Source organism: Gavia stellata, chromosome 5 (genome assembly GCF_030936135.1).
Source record: "Gavia stellata isolate bGavSte3 chromosome 5, bGavSte3.hap2, whole genome shotgun sequence".
Lineage (NCBI taxonomy): Eukaryota > Metazoa > Chordata > Aves > Gaviiformes > Gaviidae > Gavia > Gavia stellata.
In genome coordinates this window covers 14,223,629-14,240,033 of record NC_082598.1, presented here as the reverse complement: position 1 = coordinate 14,240,033, position 16,405 = coordinate 14,223,629, and the positions used below count along the sequence as shown (strand labels likewise).

Below are 16,405 nucleotides of genomic sequence, written 5' to 3'. Positions count from 1 at the left end.
GTCCATCCCCAAACCCAACTGTTTCGCTTAATCACTCAGGAGATTAAGGCACATCCAAGGAACTAAGACCTGAATTCAAATCCCTATTCCTGATAATCAGAAATACAATTTGGACCCAAATCTGTGAGGTGGTGAGTGGTCTGCTCCCTGGACAACTGCTTATAACCCACAGACATCCTGCCTCTCTCTCATTTTGCGGGACAAAGAGGAGAAAAGGAAGGAAAGAATATGAAAAGAAACAAGTAGCCAAAGGGTAATCTCCCTCCAGTCTGAAGCTAACATCCAGGTACTGACAGAAGTTCTTTTCGTCAGATTATCATTCTTACACTCCCCTCTAAATCTGACTGTGCTGCAAATCAAATCCATCACTTGGTGGCTTTTTATTTATCTTCAAAAACTCTTTACACAATCTGTATTAGTTAGCAAGTTATATCATCAGATATGATCAATGAAAAAATTTAAATAAAGTACTGTTACAGACAGTATGACTCACCTGGTTTTTACTACGGAAACTCCATTTTAATATTTGCGTTCGGTAAACAATGAAAAAACCAGCACATGTCAACACAAGGGAAACAAAGAAAGCAATGAAGAACCCTGAAGCATGGATGGCATGGCTGTATGAAATCTGAAATTAAAAAACCATATTATTAAAACTACATTTTAAATATATATGTAAAGATCAGACTCAAAGATTATAACTCTAACCAACGCAGTAAATTATTTTTAAATGGCTTCACACAACTTCAGGGTTTCTCAGCATTAAGTTATAATTGCTACATTTTTATTACTATTTTCAAACAAGTGTCTGTTTTCCATAGGTTTTCAAGTCAGCATGGTTCGTTATGTTCACCTAGTTCTGTATATATAGTTCCTGAATAACTCCCAGGAACAGAACTCCCACAGATTTAATTTTAGGTGCTGTGACTTTTGGGTATCCCATACTTAACAGCCTGTTTTCCAGTGTTGCCAATCTCTACTAATCTCTCATTGAAATTAATGGCATTTGATGTTGCTCAGAGCCTCCAAAAAAACCCCAAAAAACAATCAATCAGTCTAAGGTTGGCTACCTTTAATTAATGGCCTTTTCTCTGCTCAATAAAACTCAGTAATCACCATAGGGAAAAAGCACCAATATGAGTTCAGAATAAGTATGTAACTGAAAGTTGACAAAAGCACCTAATTTGTGTGCACACTTGCAGTTTCTGCGTGAGCAAGAACCAGAAAAGAATAGCAGGAGCACTGGAACCATGAGCCATGTAGGCCTTTCACTTTAGCTCTTAATTTAATCTTTAAATTGAATTGCATTAAAAATTAATTTTTACTTCATGCTCCATGTAGCAAAAGTTAATTCAGTGTTTGTTTAGTTCTTGAGATCTCTGGATGAAAAACATAGCACAGCTATTAGTATAATGTTTCACCGCAAACTAATCACACTGCTGGGGCTAGAAAGTGTAAATAATTAACATGCTGCTTGCAAGCTAGGTTTGGTCATCTCTTGGAGCAGAAACCTGAGAGCATGGAAACAATGGTAATTCTGCATAGGATGTGATAATCAAACGTGGTCCACAATTTGAAAAGGATTTATTCCAATTTAACAGCAGAATTTTATCCTTTTAATGCCTGCTTTTTCTCTCTCTGACATGTTTTTGTACACTGAAAATCTGTCATATCTCTAACTGAAAGGAACTGCTTCACGTCAGACTTTGTTGCTTCACAGGCTCAGCTCCTCAAAGCTGCTGGAGATGCTCATCGCTCATTGATTACAACATGATTTCAGCTGAATTAGGCAATGGTGTCAGTATCAAGGAAATCAGGACTTTAATACAGGCTACTATTTGGCACATGCACAGTTCCAAGAAGACAACCCAAAGTTTACTTCACGGTATTGTACATAAAGCATCAACAATTGCTCTGACTGACAGAGGTATGTTCAGTTTGGTTTTTTGTTTTATAGAATCATAGAATGGTTTGGGTTGGAAGGGACCTTCAAGATCATCTAGCTCCAACCCCCCTGCCATGGGCAGGGACACCTTCCACTGGACCAGGCTGCTCAAAGCCCCATCCAACCTGGCCTTGAGCACTTCCAGGGATGGGGCATCCACAACTTCTCTGGGCAACCTGTTCCAATGTCTCTCACTACTCTCACAGTAAAGAATTTTTTCCTAATATCTAATCTATATCTATCCTTTTTCAGTTTAAAACTGTTACCCCTCGTCCTATCACTACACTCCCTGATCAAGAGTCCCCCCCCATCTTTCCTGTAGGCCCCCTTTAAGCACGGGAAGGCTGCTTTAAGGTCTTCCCTGAGCCTTCTCTTCTCTAGGCTAAACAACCCCAACTCTCTCAGGCTGTCCTCATACAGGAAGTGCTCCAGCCCCCTGATCATCTTCATGGCCCTCCTCCAGACCTGCTCAGGCAGGTCCACGTCCTTCTTATGGTGGGGGCCCCAGAGCTGAACACAGTACTCCAGGTGGGGTCTCACCAGAGTGGAGTAGAGGGGCAGAATCATCTCTCTCAACCCAGTTTTTTAATGTGCTTAGTCTAAAATAATGAAACCCTTGAAGCACTTTGAGGTTTACTAAAATGTTTTGGGACTAAGTATTTATCTGAGTAAGCCAGCCATGTGCTGAATTCCTTCTAATACCTTTAACTATCTTTACGTTTTAAATGAAAACAAAGAAATGAAAAAGAGGAGCAATATAGTAATTTCCCGGTTCCACGTGTAATTACCAACACATTGTCTGAATGTTTTTTCTTGATGTAGCTTCCTACTACTTTGGTCAATTGCTTCCATTACACTTCTCTGTACCATGGCCGACCACTAAGGACACGCAGCACATCTACATCAGCGTCAGTACCAGCTCTTTTCTCCTCTGACCCTGCACTGCCTCCCCGTCCCTTGCCATGAACTCAGTTAAAGCTGCATCACTTTGCATCAAAATACCTTCATCTTGAAAGACGATTATGGAAATATTAAATAACTCCTTTCCGTAACCCAGTGTTTTCTCCCTTCGCATATCGAAAGGGTTTAGCCCATACCCCTTGAACAGTCACAGAGCCAACAAACATCTGTGTGTGACTTGGAAAAAATGCAATTCCTCTTAAGTCAATCTGCTGTCCCCAGCTTCTCTGGTTGCACTAGGTGGCCAAGAAGGAATCACAGAAGGGTTCTCCTTGAGCTCTGCCATGCCAAGGCTCTGCCTGAGGTCCCACCGCTTTCAAGGAACAGGACATGCTGCAGATAATACTTAAGAAAAAAAACCTGCTACTTTGGAACCACTTCATCATTTTGTCTGAATTCACTCTCATTTGTCCAATTTCCAAGCACTCTGGAATTTAGGGATCTCTCTACGCTTCTGAGGAAAGCAGGAATCTGGTGAGGCTATGGGTTCAGTGAAGCAGAAATAAAGCTTGTTAAGTCTTGATGGAGAAAAAGTGGTGGCTAGGGAATGGTCCTGTGCTTCCTAAGTAAAGTAAAAGGCGAGACCTATGGCAGGACAGTCAGTCTGCATCAGGGCAGGCAGTTCCATCAGAGATTAAGCTCCAATGGAGAAAAATGGACAGGGAGTTATCTGTGCTTTTATACTTGAAGAAAATGGGTTCTGGAAGGACAGTTCATGTCATTGGGGGGCTGTAAACCCAAGCAGGAGGATACAGCAGGTGCCTAATGGCATCTGAAAGCATCACAGCCGATAGTGCGGGGCAGGTGCCAGAGCCCCTACACAAGCCACAGCGTAGAACCAGTGTTGGCACTGCAGGCCAACCTTCAAACCACTAATGCATCAGTGAGCCTCAAAACCCGTATCCTAAGCTTACTTCTTAAGCCACCCCAATAGTGGGAAGAGGCATTACAGGCCCAGGTTTCTTTCAAAAACTGCTGCGCTCCCACTGATTTAAAGGATGCTGAGGGAGGCAAGCCTAGTAAAAATCAGATCAAAGTAATTATTATCACCCATCCCATGCAACGTGCTTATATGGGAGAACTTCCTTTCGCCCTTTTCAGTACAGCTTCCCATTCAGCATCAGAACCACCCAGCTGAGGGCAGAGGCAACCAGTACTCACAGCCCCTGAAGTGCTGTGGGAAGACATCTGGCACGGACACTCATATGAGCAACACTCGTATTTTTTCATAACCCACAAAATTACCTTGTCACAGGCAGCCAAGCACTTTCTTCCAGCAGCACAGAAGAGAAAATCCACAGGTTTTGTAAAATTTTAAAGAACAGGAGCTAAGTGTGCAGGCAAACCATGTGAAAGCTGACGGGGACCAACTGACATGGCACTGCCATGACTACATAATCAATTCTTCTCTTTTCTGTCCCCAAAGTCAACATTTAGTATCCACTTAGTCACACGTGTGTTGGCTTTACCACACCCATGAACAGGTTTAAATAATGATTTTTAATAAATAAAATCTGAGATTGAGCGCATTTATGACAGCTGAAGAGATGGACGAAATACAATACATCGCACCTTTCTCAGCTGAACATAATTTCCTTGCACAAACTGATTTCATTCTAAAACACCTTATGCTTGGCCACAGCCCAAAGGCAAATATTATGCATGTGAAACATGATGTGTTCCATAATTTTTAAGCTTTATTTTTAAAAAATTAACAGTATTCTCCACACACCTTTACCACACATTTTAATTACAAAACCTGTTCATTTAGCAAGTTCAAATGCAGCTGAGCCAGTTTTACCTAACTATGGAATACTCCCCAAGAACTTGTTGAGGTTTAACTATCAAGTTCAAGTTGGAAAAAACCCACGCTATAAAGGTTTTGAGTATAGTAATAGATTGCAGGATTTTTCACAGTGGGATGAGACCAATGTAGCTTACAGTCTTAGCTTAGACATCACCAACTGCTGCATATCAATTCTCACTGAACTGTACAGAAAACCATTCATGAAGCTATTTTTCTAACCCAGTCAGCTACTGCACGGCTTAGATCTTTAAGATTAAGAGTTTCCAAAAAATACATTTATGGTAATTCCAAGCATAATTATTAGCTATACAAACATCCAATATTTTCAAATCTTACTAGATCTTTATCCAGGAATAATGAGTTCTCTAGCTCATGTATAGTTTTACTTTACATCACGTTTATTTCTGGCTTTCATTTTAACAGAATGGGCACTCGATCTTCAATTATGAGAAAGCCAAGTCTGGACTTGTATCTATTACTCTAATAGAAATTAAGAGGGCAAGAGATCCCCAGCAAAAAAGAACACTGGAACAAGAGGCCCCTGTGCTCAATTTCCAAACAGACTACTGATTTTAAAGGTGGAGATGAACTCATGGGACAGGCCCATGGAAGGCATGAGCAGTCTAGTCCTCAGGACCTCTTCAGGCAAGCCCCATCCACATGAACTTTAGATTTCAAATGATACAACCATGGCAAAAATGTTCTGGGGTGAAACAAACTATTTTTTTCAGCCTGAACACAATCACAGTGTTCTTGCCAACCACGCCACAGCTCCTTAAAAAAAGAACCCTTGCAACACAGCAGCCTGTCAAGGTAACGAGGGGCTGGGGGAGAAAAACAAGTTTGGTGAAGAGATTACTCCATAGCAATGAAACTGATGGAAGCAGTGGGAAGTTCTCTAATAAGAAATTATCTAGAAGAATAACACTGTTTGCTGCAATCAATGTAATTTTGAAGGTTTATTTGGCCTCTTAGAAACCATTTTGATTCAGAAGCCAATAACAGAAAGTCTTATTAGAAGGATGACTAGTTAAAAAACAAAAGGCAAACATAAACTATGCCTCTCTTACTGCAGTTTCATTTCTCAGGCTCCCCACACACCTATTTTCTGATTTCTGTATCAGCATGATACAGAAACCTTTTCTCAGTAGGTGGAGGATAACTCCACCCTTTTGGAAAGGTGAAATGCTTTCTCATGGTGGCTAGGCACAGGAGCAGGTGAGCATATCCCTCATCACAGTTCTCTGTGCCTGGACAATTCTTCAAATGAAAAAAACCCAGCTAGGAATATAATGGAAGTTTGTAGATTTTCCATAATAAATATTGCTGCTTTAAGACAACAAAGACCGCCCCCCATCTTGACTCCTGTTTTCTTCCTCTTAAAATCAGAGAAGGCAGAACTTATGTATGATTAATAGCCAATAGCTGAGTGATGAGATGTAAGTATGTAAGTACATCCTTAGGTCCTAGGATTTAGTTTAGATTGTCCACAAATTCAAGCAGGAGAGTCAACATAATACCAAATCATAGAATTTACCTTGGCCTTTTCTTCTTCAGTTATGGTGAACGATGCTGTCAATGATACGAGATGTGTTTTATTCTGAGAGAGATATAAAAATATTACATGTATTAAAAAAATTAGCAGAATCTACTGGCAAACAGCCCACAGTCTCTAGTACAGCCTCTCCTTAGAGGATAACCTACACTTCTCATTAAGCTTAGAGCTGAAATAAATCAGATAGGAAAATGCAGTGTACTTAGGGGTAACACTAACAGACGTGGAAACAGCTGCTCTGTGGGATACACTCCCCTTCTAATCACACAGAGGCATATTCCAGTGCTCGCAGAATTACATTTCTCTGTGCCTATAAAATCTGGGTTGACTGAAAATGCACAGAAGGAGCTCCAGAAGGAACCACAGTCAGTGCATATATCTCTACTCTTACAATTCCCTGTTTTTCGAAGTCTTGCGCTCTACCACTCTAGTACCACTCTCATGCATGTTGAACATTTCTTCCTCTAAAACAAAGCAGATACAGCAGTTGAAATGAAAATACATCTGCAGGTTCTAATTAACTGCAATTATGAAAACCACAGAAAAAAATATCAAGCCATATTTAAAAATTGGAAGATTTTACTTTGGAAGAAATCACTTGTCCTGCCTCCTTTGCAAAGCTGGGCTAATTCCACCGTTAGACCAGTTGTCTCGGAGACTGGTGCAACTGAGTTCTCAAAAATCAGCAAGGATGGAGATTCCTCAGCTTCCCTGAAAAATCTTTCAGAGGTTCTCAACTCTCATACTAAAACAGTGTCTTCCTTACGAGCAAGGAGGTTTTCCTTTGCAGCAACTTGGGTTTTGGTTAAAAGAAATTTTCTGATAAAAATACAGCAAAACTTTCAATCTCTCACAGACTACAGGAATACACACATAAGTATGTGGAACACCATTGTTTCCAGGATACACAGATAAACTGGAGAGAAATAGAGAGAGTAGAGAGAAAAACTACAGGACAACACACAAACATACTTCACCTATTTAAGGAGGTCTAGGACTTCCTAAGCTATGAAGACTAACTCACGGATTTATAAACTCATGGTAAACAATCAGAGAGCCTAAGAACTTAATTTCATTACATGCAGGCCTCATTGCTTCAGCAGACAAGAGCCACCTTGGAGACTTTTTTTTAACAAAAATGGTGAAAGGCAAAATAAAACTGTAAAGGAAATACCTGTGATGAACTCCTGAAAGTTAGCTTCACAGGCAGTGTCAAAACCCTGCCATCCCACATTTCTTTTGCATCAAGAAGTGCAGAGTAGTTGATTGCAAAGTGTTCTCCACCTGTTAAAACAGAGAAAAAAAACCCACAATTGAGTAGATTAAGCAGGTGAGGTACATCAGCCAGTGCAATAGTGGCCTCTAAATAATAGTGTCTGCATTTTCTTAAACAGAACAGTAGCTACACTGACTTGAACACAACCCAGTACAGTTGCACGTCTTTTTTTACACAAGAAGACTGGGTGTGAATCTCTGAAGAGTGAAGCACACAGCTGAGCTCAGCTGCAGTTACAGATGTTTGCAAAATTTGAAAAGCAAGTTCAGTATGAATAAAACATCTGAAGAGTTTTTTAGGTTCCCCTTTAGACTGTGCTTCCTCACCAGCAAAAGTGCTCTCCTAGAAACCAAGCTGCAGTAAGCTCACAACACTGTCTTCAAGGGAATTCAGCAGAGGAGGCAGCCAGAGCCTACCAGCATAGTCCAGAGAGGAGGGATATCAATAGATTTGCTCTGCCCTAGGAAAAGTTCTCAAAGATCCCTGGGGAGGGCTTGGGACAGCACTGGAGCTTTTCCTTTCTGACACAGCAGATGTCCCACATCCAGAGTAGACAGTTCCTGGCCACATGAGCCCAGTGGTATCCTTTGTATCTGCTGCTTCCAAGAATTCAAGCAAATTTGGCCCAGGATCTGGAAACTGCATTAAGTGATGCCTCAAGCTACTGAAAAGCATCATGTTTTGACTGATAGTAAAACTCAACATGAGATATTTTAAAATATTTTTTTTTTAATAAAAGACAGCCTACATTATACCCACTAACTGGTTGGTTCTCCTCCTGTTGAAACCAAAGAGAAATCTGACTAAGATTTCAGCTGAATTTTGATTCACAGTGCACTGAGGCACTGAAAAGTTATTGCTAGCATGCAGCATGACAGTACATAGGCCAGTACAGGCACAGCCTTTCTGTCCAGCCCTAGTGGCAAGGTATGGGCTGAGTCCAGGACTGACATAGTAATGACAAAACCTTAAACTATGCAAAAATCCATTCTGCTGGGTTTTCTTCCACTTCAGTATTCTTCATGTTGATTCGTGCAAAGTATATGGGCTGGAAAAGCCAGCTTCAGTTCCACATTCAGTAATTATAAATAAATTAAATAACTGCTCCAACTTGGTTTACTAGATCAGCTCTGCAAGCCATTTTTCTATTCTTTCTCAGGGATCATTCTTTCTTAGGGACCTCTGTTGAGAACCAGAAATTCTGTGACGTTTTCAAAAAATCCAGCCCTGTAATCAGTACCAGTACATACATTGCTGTTACTAGAAATGGAGTCTGGCTATCCGCTTCCAATCAGACAGCAGTCCCAGGTCTACTTATTTCCCTTTCCTATTTGGAAATCTTTCACCACTAAAACACTATCAGAACCCTACACACTTCAACCATAAAAAGACATCACTGAACACTTCTGAAGTTCCAAGAAAAATATCATGACTCTCAAAAGCAAGCTGCTAGTTTTCTATGTGCTTGTGCTTAGGAAAAAGGAGGTGAAGAAATCCAGAAGGGTGAATTTTTATGAATGTACAATGATTCAACTGCTACCAAAGGAACAGACTGACCCCAAGAGTGGAACAGGTTTATCTCTCTATTACTTGCTTTGATTTTAAAATTTGCTCCGTTTGGCCAGAATGGATACTGAGAAGAGCTGCCTTATTTCTGATTAATCATCTTGCCTGCTTGCATGGCCTTTTGCAGTTCCAACGTACCTCAATACCTCAGCAAGCCAATCTGCCATGCTTGGCTAAAGAAGGAAGACCCATCAGATATGATTAAAATGGCTTGTGCAGCAGCTTTTAAAAATATCCAAAATTAATAAACACTGTTATGAAAGACTGTTTCATTTTGACAGCAGCGACGTTTATAGAGTACAGAGACTCATTTCTGTGCCTGGGAGATCAGAAGCAGTTCAAAGGTGGGAGTCAAAATGTCAGTTTTGACATTGTAAACTGCAGCACGAAACCTTTCCCAGAGTTCTTCACCTGTATTAACTGATAATCAAGAAAAATTACACCAGCAAAAAAAATAAATATTGTGATTTGAACAGATACTCTTCCATATGTGTAATCAGGGGTACTTCCCTGCACATTTTGTTACCTTGCAAGAATCTTTTCCTGTAAATCTGTACGCCATCTGTGGTCTTATCACCACTGGTTTTTTTAACATGTAGACCAGTGATATTGTCCAGGAGGATAAGATCTGTAATGTTTGTTGAGAGCAGCATGTTGGTGTTATTAATCAGAACTGTAATGTATGCAGTTTGAGGGTCATGTTCAACATCCACCTGAAAACAGAAATATTAGTATTAATGGTGCAAAATGGCATATGTGCATCTTAACAGCAAAATTCATAGTCTTGATTACTAACAAAAGTTCATTATATGTGTAAACTTATTTTCCGAAGGCATTCTGAGTGACCTGCAAATAGCACTACACTCAGTTTGATCTCAAAACTCCCAAGGAGATTTTAATCTTTGGTATGTCAAGCTGTTGCTTGGAAACAAAGGGACAGAAAGCCAGAAGTTGGAAACCCAGCTCATGCAGACCCAGAAATGAAAACAAGAATCTGAATATCCCTGTGATAACTCATACAACACGGAACTGGATCATAACTTTACAACCAGAGTCTGGAAAATTCTTCTTTGAACTTCTGTACCACAAGGACGTTTCTTTTGCAAGGTGCCCTCACTGCAAATTCGTTCTCTCCATGCAGTTTTGGTCTCTATTTCCCTTTTTTCATGGCAACCACACTCTCTGAAAGGTGCCAGCTGCCTCAATTCACCCTTCCCATGGGAGGGCTGATGGAGCCACCAGTGGACTTAGAGTTCATGGCTCTGCTTCCAGTTAGCAGTGAAGTTCATAAGCTAATCACCAATCTCTAGCAACACGCAGTCACATGATTTTATTTATTTATTCCATTAGGCCGTTAACTCTTATTGAGTAATTATACCCTCTAAATGAAATTACTTTTGAGCACAGAGTTGCTTACTGACCTTTCGCCTTCTAAATTGCCTTTCGCTATAATTTATATTAAACCAGAATTGTCTAAAACTTTATCAGGTCTATAATGTGCTGGCCTATAGTATAGCCATGATGGTATTATCAGGCTTCTAATAGCAACATCAAATTAACACTTATTTAACTGACCAAAGTATGATTCAGACCAAGCCTTTCTCTTTTTTTCCTCCTCCTTTTTAGGAAATGTCTACTCTGGACACCAGTGAATATAAATAATAAAGCAGCCCCCACAGAGATGAGTTCTAAAAATATTAATTGTGATAGACTTCAGAAATCACACCAGAGTTCATGGAAGCCACAGGGTTGGACACATGTAGTTATGACTTCATTGTGCACCATTGATCTCTGCATTTCATACTAATTCAGTGTAGGAACAAATTACAGTTTTAGGATCTCTTATGAAACAAGAAGAAACAGTTTATTGAAATTATTATTGCTTAGTTTGCATTTTTCTATTTAAGTGACAATAATTAAAGTACATTTGAACAAATGTGTTTATATAACTAACTCTCCTACACTAAATTTTCCGAACTCATTACAGCAAGTTCAACCTCAACTGTATTAAACAAATCTTATGGAGGAAAAAACCCCAACTATTTATTGTACTAGATTCTGCAAATAATTGTCAGCACATATAAAAATAGGCTTAATCATACTTTTGAGGAAAGCATTACCAATTTCACATGTTTATATATCATGAATTATACCCCAACATTTATGAGACTTAAAATCACCAAATATTAAAAACGTGATATATTTTGGGCAGATTTTCTCTCTCCTGGTTTCTGAACTGGCATGATGCAGTCAACATACCTTTCAACCTTTCCTGTGCAGCCACAAAGGCTAGAAACTTGCTTTAAAAAGAAACAAACAAAATGAAACAGGAAAAAAAGCCTCAAAGCCACATAAAGAAAATCCAAAGCCACAAAACAGAGACCCTGACCCAATCACCAAAACAAGAAAACACACCTTGGAAGACTCAAACCTCAAACTGCATGAGTTGTTAATACTGTATTATGCTCCACAGAAATTGTGGATGGGCTTGTGCAGACAAACATGTATGCACTAGTAAAAGAGTTCCCTGGGGAAACAGGGGGAAATAGAAGAACTTTTTCCTCCCTTCATTTTCCCGTAGCTTTCCCTTGCTTTTTTGTGAGATGAAGACAAAAATTGAGGATTTCAGGGTCTCTTCCTCTGCTTCTAATCAGGCACAAATATATTCCTTTACATTTGGGGAGAGGGGACATAAACAGTAATTTAGATAAATTTCTACAGTAAAATAGGCAGAGGAATTAGCATGTGTATATTCACAGGCAGGTGGGGGAATATGGCAGCATCAGTCCTCTCCTGCCCCTAGGCAGAAGGTTTAATGCACACTCCCACACATGGTTCATTCCCTTTCTCCAACCAATTTTGCACTTTCTCTTCATTTTGTTCCATTTAATAAAATTCTTAATTCAGTGACTAAACAAAGTATCCCAACTGTACCACCTATCCCCTATCACAATCTTCCTCAGGTGGCCAAAAGGCCACATTCATTGCATTTCTGATTAATATTAAATACATGTTTTGCATTCTTTATTTCTGACTGGCAGTCAGTTTTAAGCTAAACTGCAAAGGCATTGAAAGAATTTGGATTTTTTTCTTGATAGCACTGGAGAAAGCAGCAGATGAGAATCAAGCAGTAGGGAAGCTCCTGGGTTTGACCTCTCCTAGAAAGAACCTCCTCCATACGCCGCTGCCTTTGGGATGAGCAGCCACTGGATAGCTCCTTTAAGTTGCTCCTTTAATTTGCTTGAAGATGCTTTTTCTTGCTTTTGGAGCAGATTATTATGCTGCCAACCATCTACAGGAACCAAACCCAACGGCAGCCACTGATGATGCATAGGTGCATGCTCCATTTTCTCTCTGCTGCTGAAGCACACCATGTGTGAAGCACACCCCCTGCAAGCAATGTCAGTTCAGGCACCTGGGAGAGGGGAATGAATGAACCACAGCAAGAGCAAGGACATGCTAGGAGAAAAAAGAGGAGAAAGAAATTGCCATGGAAGTGAAAGGAACAGAGGATCTTTGGGAATAATTTAGCACAACTAGAAATAGGAAAGGAGAGAAAAAAAATGAAGGATCATAGAATCACAAATGATCTACAATGCAGCTTAGGAGACTGAAAAATGAGACAGGTAAATGTGTTAAAAGCCAAACAGTCAAATTTAAAGATTTACTTCAGCTCTGCTAAAGACTATTGTCATTATGAAGTACTATTGCAGAAAAGTTCATATACTATGGAATTAAGCTCTTAAAGGAGCACATTTCTGGAAAGATGGAAGGGACTGGGTGCTGGAAGCATAGGTAAAATTTAAACATCCCAGTTTCAATAAGGGTATTACTGCAATAAGGTGTTGGAAAAATCCTGACTCCAAGAAGTGAACATATGTCATCTCCATGCTCTGAGAAGCCACTCATAGTAGGAGAAGGATGTGCAAAATTCACTTTTTTCCATTTATAACAGCTAAAGACCACCATATGGCCAGTCTGTCTCTTAGCAGGAAAGCATCTGTTCAGATGAATTAGGATTGAGGTAGATGACAAGGTAAGCAAAGGAAAGTAAAATGTGAACTGCATTTGAAGGTGGAAGACAATCAGACACAATCGCATAGTTTTCAGTAACTTACAACTAATAGCACTGCAAAGTTATTTTCTGATAATCCTAGCATCTACAGCTGATTAACTTTGATCTTGTACAGCAGGAGTTCACAATTTTTGATGAGCCTGTGTGAGGCTGTGCTATGAATAGCAGAAAAAAACAACATGTAACTGTCTCAAACTCTCTTTCTCAGAGGATCTGATATAAAAATTGGGAATCTACATCTGGAAAAGCAGAATATTCTGTGTTATTGCTTCTTATGTCTGAAATGCTCACTATTCAGCCTCATTAATTATGATATGCCGCCATTTCAATAACAACATCATAAGTAATTAATGCAATGAGATGGGATGCATACTCATTCTTCTCTATACAAACAATCTGGTGCAGGTTATAATATCACCTCTTCTGTACTCGTTACTGAATCCTCTACCCTCATACGCAGCATTTCATTGGCTGAATTCAGATTTGTCTTAAAATTGGATGCACTTTCTGTCTCCAAGGTACAGGTAAGAATAACTGTCTCTAATTATAAAAATTCAAACTTGCTTCATCCAGTGTAAAAAAAACCCAGGGGAAAAAAAAAGAAAGGAAAAATAGCAGTCTAAGTAAATCTTTTAACCTATGCCACATAAAGTAAAAGTAAAATGGATGGTTTAAAATTTCGTTATAGTAGGGATGTCCTTGCTCCTCATAAGCATTTTACACAAGTCAAATGAAACCTTTTTTCCATTAAATACTGAGTCCTACTGAATATGCAGACTATGACACATTTGCTTTTCTATGGCTGTGTGATAGGATGCCCAAAGACACAAGGGGCTTCATGAGGCTCAGTGCCCCATCCTTCGAACGGAGTCCATACTTGACACAGATAGGGCACCCATGGTTGAGCCAGGAGAGTATCTCAGAAGGCTTATCTCATCCTCTGAAGAAGTTTGTCTCTATCTCTACCCAGCCTTGTGGCTGATTTCTAGAGTTCACTGGGCTTTGCCAATTTATGGTTTTACTCTGACCACAATCCAAAATCGCCTGAAATCTGAGAGAAGATTTCACTGACTTCCTTCAGTTTTGAATCAACATGCAAAACTGTGCCTCTTACAAAGGGCGCACCATCTTAGCATCAAAATAGACGTTCTCCCGAATACTCAGCATGGGCACAATTCTGTTCCCACTTTTTAGAGGACATTTGGGTCAAACTTCCTACCAAATTAACAAGACAAATGTAACAAAACTTACCACACCACATTTCTGAAGGGTTATTCCAAACCCAGAAGACACTGACATATTGGACACATCTTCAGGCTGTGGAGGAATGGGAAAAGTCTACATAGCGTATGAAAATACCATAATTCACAAACGGCAGCACAAGTTTAAATTATGTAAATAATGAAATGAGGAAAAAAACTTAGAGTTATTAATCACCTTCAAATTTAAGAGCTTTGTTATCCCAGTAGTTAATCTTTTTTCCTAGTCCAAATTTGTATGAACTACTTATTCCCACAAGTAATTACTGGTATCTTAATTGATATATTCATCTTTTGGCTATCACAATTCCCTAAGAAAATACCCTATGCACAAAGTTCATTGGCCTATACTGATCTGTTTCATTATTAAGTGTTTTATCAGAGTTTACGCAGCAATCACATAGCTGTGATATATCTATGACCTATCTGTCACAATAATTCTTTGGAAGTCTCACAACTAGTTGGTGTTGCTGAAGCCATCTCAAGTGAACATTATCACCTGAGACAGAATTAGAAACGTACTAATTGGGTTGTAAATTCCCAGCAATGTTCACTTTTGAGATAATTGCTACAATCCTTACAAATATTAAAAGTGGGAAACCATCTTTTACTGACCAGCTGGTGGTTAACAGAAGACTCTCGTTTGAACAAAATCTTCTTTGTCCATGAGGGTATCAAAGCAAACAACGAATGGCTCCACTGATTGTCTGAGGCTGCAGAAGTCAAGAGCCGGTGAGGGGCTTCACTTGCTTGAACGACCAGAGGTAAGGGCATTGCTGAAAACCAAGGCAACACTCTGCGTTAGAGCTAAAGCTGGCTCCTGTGCGGCAGCCACTCGGTGCAGATTCCAGCCAAGGACGGGCTCATGGTATCTGGTGCTCTGTGTGCACACAGTGACCCGCACGCTCTCCCTCAAAGCACTCAAAATCAATATAGGTAACAGAGACACGAGGCCAGACAGGAAACAGAGATGGGATTTGCCCCACAAAACCCAGCATGAGTTAGAACGAAACTGTTTCCTACCTAGGGAACTCACACATACCCCACAGAAAACTTCTTGCCATTTAAATGTAAAGCATCTAATGCATGAATTAAAAAGTTTCAGCCTTAAATCAACTGCTAGTATTTTCAATACAAAGAAATTTTCAGCAAAGCATAAATAACTGAAGTATGCTATGTGAGTGTCCTTAGGGCTAAGGGTGTTCTGCTTCAAAGATACAGTCTGCCAGTTAACCATTAACCATGTCAATACATATTCAGAACAAAAATACTTCTCAGTTGAGTAAGGGTTTCAGTTACATTTCCATTGAATTGGAGTGCCATCAAATCAAACGCTCCTCAATTTAGTAACTAGCAATATAAATACTAGCTTATACTCTTATATTTTTATGAAAGATTAGTCCATGATATCACACAAAATTACAAGAACAGTTTTGAAATGGTATCACTTTCATCTACTAAAGCAAAAGCACCCATGACTTTAATAAAAGGAGCTTATACTAAAAATCAATAACTTAATATACTAAATTGGGAAAAGGTAAAGCTGCTGAATGAAGAGAAAAAATGTCATGAAAATGTCAAAATTATAGTTGGCTGTCTATATTTAAAGAAGATACTTTTTTCATTCCTTGCATAATAGTTCTCATTTATTACTTATTTTTAAATCCCGTATTTTAATCATTAGCAATATATATCCATACGAACAAAAACTCTCATTGAAAAGCAAAGATTTTTGGCAAATGACATTTTTTATAAGGTTTTCATTTTTAAAAAACCTATATATGTTATTGAAATATGAAAAGCTGAAGATACTAAAATATCATTAATATGGGAAGCAGCATTATTTTGAAAAGACACTGCTTTGTTGGAAACACAAATATAGAGAAATACTGTTAGCTGTAAATAGAAAAGACACAGAGAGCATTCAGAATTGGACCCTTAAAAGGAGGTCCTATAAAGGGC

General features: G+C 39.3%; 1 protein-coding gene across 1 annotated transcript in view; it reads right to left on the bottom strand.

Moving 5' to 3' along the window:
* Positions 1-16,405, bottom strand: part of EVC2 (EvC ciliary complex subunit 2) — a 78,278-nt gene that overhangs the window by 52,654 nt on the left and 9,219 nt on the right. The window contains exons 3-8 of the mRNA XM_059817792.1: positions 15,059-15,219; positions 14,436-14,501; positions 9,636-9,822; positions 7,442-7,551; positions 6,250-6,312; positions 494-628 (exon numbers count right to left, since the gene is read on the bottom strand). Of these exons, the coding sequence (XP_059673775.1) occupies positions 494-628; positions 6,250-6,312; positions 7,442-7,551; positions 9,636-9,822; positions 14,436-14,501; positions 15,059-15,219 (722 nt within the window). The remainder of the gene's footprint in view (positions 1-493; positions 629-6,249; positions 6,313-7,441; positions 7,552-9,635; positions 9,823-14,435; positions 14,502-15,058; positions 15,220-16,405) is intronic.